Source organism: Agelaius phoeniceus, chromosome 5 (genome assembly GCF_051311805.1).
Source record: "Agelaius phoeniceus isolate bAgePho1 chromosome 5, bAgePho1.hap1, whole genome shotgun sequence".
In the NCBI taxonomy this organism is placed as follows: Eukaryota; Metazoa; Chordata; class Aves; order Passeriformes; family Icteridae; genus Agelaius; species Agelaius phoeniceus.
In genome coordinates this window covers 6,566,872-6,574,802 of record NC_135269.1, presented here as the reverse complement: position 1 = coordinate 6,574,802, position 7,931 = coordinate 6,566,872, and the positions used below count along the sequence as shown (strand labels likewise).

General features: G+C 49.4%; 1 protein-coding gene across 5 annotated transcripts in view; it reads right to left on the bottom strand.

The window, feature by feature from the left end:
* Window positions 1–7,931, bottom strand: part of WASHC1 (WASH complex subunit 1) — a 38,120-nt gene that overhangs the window by 1,697 nt on the left and 28,492 nt on the right. For all 5 annotated transcript variants that reach the window (XM_077178228.1, XM_054630966.2, XM_054630971.2 and 2 more), the window contains 6 exons: window positions 3,984–4,120; window positions 2,944–3,079; window positions 1,647–1,851; window positions 1,024–1,188; window positions 658–816; window positions 23–91 (listed from right to left, as the gene is read on the bottom strand). In XM_077178228.1, coding sequence (XP_077034343.1) covers window positions 23–91; window positions 658–816; window positions 1,024–1,188; window positions 1,647–1,851; window positions 2,944–3,079; window positions 3,984–4,120 — 871 coding nt within the window. The remainder of the gene's footprint in view (window positions 1–22; window positions 92–657; window positions 817–1,023; window positions 1,189–1,646; window positions 1,852–2,943; window positions 3,080–3,983; window positions 4,121–7,931) is intronic.

Here is a 7,931-nt window from a genome sequence, read left to right as displayed (position 1 = left end):
AGCCCACATTGCAGGACAGTACCTTTGCGCCTCAGCACCAGCTTGTTGAACAGGTCTGACATCAAATCTCCACCTTGTCCCGTAGCTCTCACTGAAACAGAGCAGAACAAGTCAGTGAAGAAAGATTAGTCTGACTTAAGCACTATGGCAAAAGCATTTCCCTGCAATACTGCCTTCAGATTAAAGAAAAAACTCCAAACCTCTAATTTTGTATGACACCCCAAAACTACAGTCCATTTTCAGGTCAGGAAAACACTAGGCACAGCAGTGTTAATGGCATCTCCTGGGGAAAACCAAGAGTGGAATTCATTGAGGAATGAATTGAGTGAATTCTATTGAGTGGAATTCACCTCAGCCAAGGTGCTTAAACTGGTTCAGCCCTGTCCCCCAGGGTTTCATTTGTGTGCCTGCTCCTGTGCATCACATGTGAAACTTCCCCACAAGCCCTGGGACAGATGCCCTTTGGGCCAGTGGGGTTTAGCAAGTTCACAGAGCTCTGGCTGAGTGGTGAACACCTGAGACTCCACCAGCCTGTGAGGAGACAACTCCTTTCTGCTCTGTGACTTCACTGTGCTCCTGACTTGCCTGCCTGCCCCCAGACCCAATGCTTCCCCAGCCTGGGCAATGAAAAGAAATTCTGCCAAAGAGTCTCAGCACCTTGTTCTTGTTCCTTCTGCTTCTTTTTCTCCAGCTTCCTCTCCTTGACGCTGCGAAGGTTGGCCTTCCCAATGCCCCCGGCCTGGCGGATGGACTCCAGGAGACTGGCACGCCCAGTGGAGGGGTTCACCACCTCTTTTGGGGCTCCTTGGACTGAAGCTGCAGGGACAGGAAGGACAGGCAGCAGACATGGGTCAGTGCATCAGCGACAGGCCCAACCAAATTCCCATGGCAAGGGCTACTCCAAGACCTTGACAGCCTCTCATCCCACTGTACCTCCTCCCCTGCTGGAAGGCTGGGAAGGCCCCCAAGAACACAGGTGAAGGGAAGGAGGCTGGTGCAGCTGTGGAGGAGCCCAGCCCTTACCTGCAGGCACTGTGCTGCTGCTCTCCTCACTCACTGCCTGAGCTGGTTCCAAGGGTGCCGTGGGCTGGGGCAGGGGCGGTGGAGGAGGCACCGGAGTTGGCACAACAGGAGGCGGTGGGGGAGGTGGAGGGGGAGGAGGTGGCAATAGTTTAGCATCTTGAAGATCTGAAATATTAAAGAAATTGTATCTGAAGAGTCCCAGTTTCAGCTCAGAGCTTCACACACCTCAGCAGCAACAGATCAGAGACCTCAGCACCTGCAGTAGAGCACTCCTGCTCTGTGCACCATCTCTTAACAGCAGCCAGGGCCAAGGCAAGAGTCTGAGATTCCCCTACTCTCCCTTCCCAGCTGCATCCCACTTGCACAAGGGCATCCCACCAGGCTGACACACACACTGTGCTCCCTCCTCCCTAGCTATGCAGAGAGAAGGGGATGGAGGTGAAGGGGCTGCAGTCAGGCCAGAACTTGAGCAGGCTGCAGCTTTCCCTCAGGCCTAAGCCACAGGTGCAACATCCATCATCCATCTTAAAATTTCTCCCAAGGGACCTTCTGCCCCATCTCCACTTTCTAGCAATCCCTGCCTTCCTCCTTCATAGGGTCCTGGGATCAGAGATTGAAAATACCTGGTTGCAAAGGCTCCACCGACTCAGTGTTGAAAGTGGGCAGCTCTGGAATTGCACTGCTGGGGGCAGAGGGTGCAATGCCAGGGCCCAGGTCAGCGCTGTACATGAGGTCTGCAGCAATGCCAGGCAGGTCTGGCAGGTAGGAGGGCACATCAATCTCAGGGACCTGGCCCAGATCTGGCACATAGAAGTAATTTTCAGCAACCTAAAGAAACCCAAACCAACAAGGTAAGGCAGTTACTATGTGCTTGCTGCAAACAGGGGCACTGCAGGAACAACCTAGGCAGCAGTCAGAGCTGGGCTGGTGTACCTTGGTGCATCAGCTACCCCTACACCTCTGTGCTTAGAGGTTACCTCCTGCAGGCCAGGCTTGGGAAAGGTAGGCTGCAGGAGGAGGAAGTGCAGGACCCTTCTTAGTTTCACAGTAGCACGTGAACTCTGAAGGGTTCATGCACTAACTGCTGCAGCCTAAACAAACCAGTCCCTTCTCCTCCAGAAGAGGATAGTGTCTGAACCATTTCCAGGATTAAAATGCAGAAGCACAACCCAATAGTTCCAGGGGTTTGCTTTTGTGTTTAACACACAGGCAACACAGTAGTGATGGTGCACTGTGAATAAAGAGTTTGTTCACTATATACATTATATCGCTACATACATTATATCCTCCAGTCCAACGTGATGAGCAAATGATTCCCAGGCTCCTTTTCCCAGGCCCAGCAAAGCTGGTACACCCCAGCAATGGTCTTTATAAGGTGCCAGGTACCAGTCACATGTTGGGGCAACTGGGTTGGTGCACTGCCTGCCCCATGTGTACACCAAGCACAGCCCTTTGCTCAGTCTGGCTGGCCCTTCTGTTTGCACCAGTAGGCACCTCTTCCCAGCAGGAATGATGGGACCACACTTCACCCCAGGGACCTTCCAGCAGTGGCACCTCACCCTCAGACTCTGAGGCTCAGGAGTTGGCACAAGGGAGCTGATCAAGTGATAAATCCTCCAAACCTCCCTACAGCCCTGAGGTGAAGCAGCAAGGTGAGTTGATATCCCATCCCATTACTCTCCTTTCACCACTCAACAAAGGCTTGAGCAGAGAGAAATGCCTGCCAAGTGTGAGGCTTTTGTCTCACTCACCAAGCTCACTCCAGGACCTCAAGCAAAAACCAGGCAAGGTCCTTCTGGTAAATGAATCCTCCGCAGCCCTGTAAGGGGCTTTTGTCCTACCTGCTCACCACCCTATCAAAGTCCTCTCTTTTCAGAGAGCTGAGCACAGCCCTCTGAAATGTAAGCAGCTGCCTCTCACCTGTCGGTCTAGCTGTCCCCTTTTGGTGATGGAGAGAGGTGCATCAAAGAGCTTCTCTTCTGTCTCTGTTTCTAGCGCCACATGGGTCTTGGTCACTGCTCCAGCCAGGGGATCCAGGAACACATACTTCTTGTACCTAAGGGCAGAAAACAAGTATTTTAGTGAGAGCCAAGGCCAGAAAAAACAGTGTACACAAGAGGGCCTTGGAGGCAGAGACCTGGCTTTACTCATAAAGATGGAACATGTTGGGCTTCCAGGTTCCTTCTTTTGGCTCCATTTTTCTGCCTTTCCCCTTCACAACCAGGAGGCAAGCACTCCCCACCCTGCCAGTGCAGCCTCCAGACTAATTCTAAAGCAAAGCTCCACTGTAGTGCCACCAGGACCAAGCTCTCCCCTTTCCACCACATGACCTGAAACCATTCTACAGTCTGCAGCAGGACACCAGTGACTTGTCACTCAGGGTCCAGGAGGACAGACAAAAAGGAGAAATGATTCATGGCTCAGGAGAAGAAAGACAAGGTCCAGCAGCTGAAAGCTCAAGAAGAGCTTAAAGTAGCTCTTCAATAAGAGCAGAAAGAAGAACCATGATGTGAGTGGGAAAGGAAACTGCAGTGAGGGAGGTGGTGGAGACATTAAAGCAGCAAAAGCAGTAAAGTAATGCTGTGAGGAATTGTCAGGAGAAGAAGCAGTACCTAAGCTGGCACGCAGGGCAGAGAAGGGCAGGAGTGACTGCACATCTCAAGGCTGGAAAGAAATTAGATGAACCACAGGAAGAACTAAGCAAAGAAAGTGCAAAATTGGGTTGAATCAGGTGAGTAGAGGATCAGGTATGGACAAAGTAACTGCTTCCACCCAAGGCAAAGAGCAGGGAAGGTTCCCAGCTGGAAGCCAGCAGAGAAGTATCAAACCCTGTCCTATCAAGAGCCTGGTAGGTAAAATCCCCAGCAAAGCAAGCAGTCACTGCTATGCCTGAGGAAGGGAAAGCTCCTCTGAGGACAAGCAGGGGCAGGTGAGCAGCACAGCACTGCTCCAGCTCTCACAGGTTCTCGGTGGTATTGAAGAGTAGCAGGGAGCTGAGGGAGCTGATGTTCCTGGGAAGGCTGCCAAGGCCTTCTTCTGCATCATCCTCCTGGTGAATTTTGGTGCTCACGCACACAGGGAAATACTTGAGCTTTTCCTGCAAGAAGACAGATAAAAGATGGTAAGACACTAGAGCCATGGCTGCTGAGGCAGCTCTCCCCAGCCATCACACCCCACACTGCTGGATGCACTGCATGGTCTGGGAACACTGCTGCTTGCTCCTTATCTCCCCTTGAGCTAGGAAGTACATGGACAACATTGCAACCCCACAATCATGGCAAGTGTTGGCAGTTCAGAATGGCAGCAAGTGCTTTTGGTGCCGCGGATGGGTCATACTGAACACTGTTACTCTGGCACAGTGTAAAACCAGAGTAAATCCACCAGAGTAAAACCACCACTCTGGCTCTATAGTCAGAGGCTGGGATCAAGCACCACAGCCTAAAAGGCTTTTGTTACAGTGTCTCCAATTACAACACATTTTCATGCAGGCAGAGTTCCCCACACATCTCTATTACCTCCCCTCTGTTGCCTTCACTTGATGTTTTAAGAGCTGTGATTGCACTGGTGGGGTAGGCAGGAAAGCAAAGGAAAAAGAGGTTAGGAAAGAATAGAGTGCCTGCACTAGGCAAGAGATCAGGCAGAAAGGAGTGCACAGAGTGGAACGTGTGCCAGATGGTTTTGCAAAGCCTGAGGGATTTGCAGGAGTTTTCAACTCTAATGAACTGAAATCTTCTCTCTCTCAGTTCTAAAACTTCATGCATAATATATAGAGCTCCCTTTCGAAAAGGACTTATTACATCTGAGCTGCCTGACTTTTATAGAGCACAGGAGCTGCCATCCTACATCAGAGCAGTGCTTCAGCTGGTGTGACAGTGCCCGCTGCCACATGCTCTGGGGGATGAAGCTCAGTGCCCACAGCACTCTGCTCTAGAGGGAGGAAAGGCATCAGTTCCTGAACAGAGACACTTTGGGATGAACAAACCTCCACCTCAGACCCCTCTGTAGACCCCTCCTCAGCCCCTTCACAGTTCTTTCTTCACAAGTAAGGCAGGCAGCAGCTACAAGGTAGTAAGTGTTCATACCAGGAGAAACCAGAGCACTTTGTCAGGTTAAGCAACTCGCCTCACCTGTGGTTTTCTTCTGCCACCACTCCAAATACTGTCCACAGCTTCCTACTGCCTTACTCCTTCCAGCATCCCTGCACCACCCCATTCTCTGAGTCCCTCTCCCCTCCTTGTACTTGTATGGGACAAATGGTGACCACTGCTGGTTCAGTTTTAAGACCACATCTCAGGGACACAAGCAGTTCCTGCTGATTGAAATTTCAGTCTTGAATCTGGTAGCCAGAAATCCAAGGAAATGGCTTAGTCACAGTTCAGTTAATCCACTAAGAGTTTATATGATGCTCTGAGACTATAAAATGCTGTAAGAAAGGACATGTAAGGTTTTGATTTAATTCAGGTTCCAACTTGTGAAAAATACATTGAAGTTAACACCTTCTATTTTTTAATGGAAGCAAATAGGCAAAAATATATAAATTCTTATTTAGAGATTGTAGAAGCGGAGACTCAAAAATGAAAGTTCTTTTGATCATTAATATTCATTTCTCAATGTTTAATTTTTTCAGCATGAAGGAGTACTGACTCTTTTTGCCAGAACTGTTCAGACACACTTAGCCCTCAAGTAATTTATATATCTTTTTTAATTCTCTCTTTGTATACTTCAGTTAGCACTGGAAGATTGTGCATCACTTTAAGGGTGTAGTGAGAAAACAACCATTACCTACATTTACTTATAAACTTCATCTAAGGAATTTATAAAAGCACTAAGTATGACTATTCTGAAATGTGAAATATAATCCTTTTAATTTAAATGCCATCAAAGTGCTAGTCTTCCTCAAGTACCTAGAGATGCTCTGAAATTTGGAACTTCCACACACTGTCAAAAATATCCTGCAACTGTGAATTCCACAAGTTAAGGTGCCATTTAAAAATTAGTTTTCTTATAGGAACATTCTTATAGGAATTACTAAATTCTTAAGCCAAAGTTTGGCAACCTTGACATACTGAAGTCATGGGGGTTGCTTGAAGGCTCAAACACCCCAACCCGGGGTCTGGCACCTGGCAGGATCACAATCCCCAAGGACACTGCATTTTCAGGCATTTTTCTTCCCAAGAAAATTAAAAATATATAAAGTCACTGTGGTTCTTCAGCTTAATTAAACACACACTATTACAAATGGAACTGGTGGGATGTACCAGCAATCCCACTCCCCCCACACCAATGGAGTGCTGAGGCCAGCTAGGAAAGTATTTCAAGATGAGCAAGTGACAAAAGCCTGGTTTAGCCTCCACATGCCTATGGTGGGCTCTGGGAGAGGCAGAATTCACAAGGACATGTCAAGTTACTGACACTTTTGAAGCCTAGCAAGGTTACTCCAGCAGTGGATGGTAACTTTTGCTTGGACTTCTTCCCATGTGCAGCACCCAGACACAGCTCCCACCACAAAGGGAAGCCCCACAGGGATGCAGCCAGCTCCCTGCTGAGTCCAGCCTTGCTGCTACCACTGCAGTGTGCAAAGCAAAGGGATTTTCCAGGCTTACCACAAGCACTGTGTTTCTGGCACTCTTACCCATCAGTGCTTACCTTACCAACCTAAACAGCATCCTCTAAACAAATAAGTTTTCACTTGCTTGGAGTTGAGGGGGCAAAAAGAAATTCCAAGGGGTAAGCATTTAAAATCAACTGCAGACCCACACACATTTCCAACTCAGTTGCTTCCCCCCAGAGCAAAAACCCTAAAGGCTGAGCACAGGCTGCCACCACTTCCCCTCAGACTGACATCAGCAGAGTTTGCTTTCCTGATGAGGTGTTGTGTGCACGAGGAGTTTAGCAAAGGCCACTGTGACTGCTCACAGCAAAGAGGCTCTCATCAGAACTGAAAACAGGCAGTGAGCCCCTGCTGAAAGCCCTGAATAATTGAGGAAAGCATAAATGCAAACATTAGACTTCTCCCTGTCACATTTCATTACTGCAAGGCTCTGTGCTCAGCTATGGCTGAGAAGGGCCTGTCCCCCTGGAATGTGGTCAGAGCTTGGCCACGCTGAGCCCCATTCAGCACATCAACCCCTCCATCCTTCACCACTGACAGCAGCATCCCCCACCCCACAGAGGAGCTCGTGTGTGTGAGCTTGGCAACAGTGACAACTGCTGCATGAGGCAGACTCAGCAAAACCAGAGAAAGATCAACAGTCCCAAAAGAGGATCAAAAGATGGGTCACAGGAGGGGAGAACAAACATCCCCCAGGGCCTGAAACAAAGCCCCTGTGGTGATGGCAGCTTTAGTCACAAAGGGCAGAACATGGCAGAATGGTACAGAGACTGACTGGGACTGGAAAAGATGGCATCCCAGGTACATGGCTGTGGGGCATGGCATGTGGACCATTTGCTCTTTGTGGGATACTGCTTTTTAACAGCTGATGTTCTTCTCAATCCCTTCCCTGTGCAAGGGCTGTACTTCAGTACCAGCCCTTCAGGGTGGGAGCCCATCTCCCTGCCTGCACCCTGCCTGCCTCTGCTCCCCCCCACTCCAGACAGCAGCACTCACTGGCTTCCCTGGCAGACACTAGCCTGTCCCATGCAGCTCTGCCTGTGCTACTGCCAGGACTGGAAGGAAGCAGGGACCCTGCTCAAGTTTGCCAGCTCTCCATTTGGCCAGCAATCCTGCTTCCTTGGCCTGGCTGAAATATTCATAACTACCTCTCTGTGTGAAGTCTCAACTCCATTAACACTCAGGGAAGTTTAGCATGATAAATTATTCAGTGGCAGCTTTATTTTTGGCCAAGTCACACAAGGATGAGGAAGGAAGTCTCTTTAGGGGTGGAGAGCAGGGAAGTTGTCAAACTGAT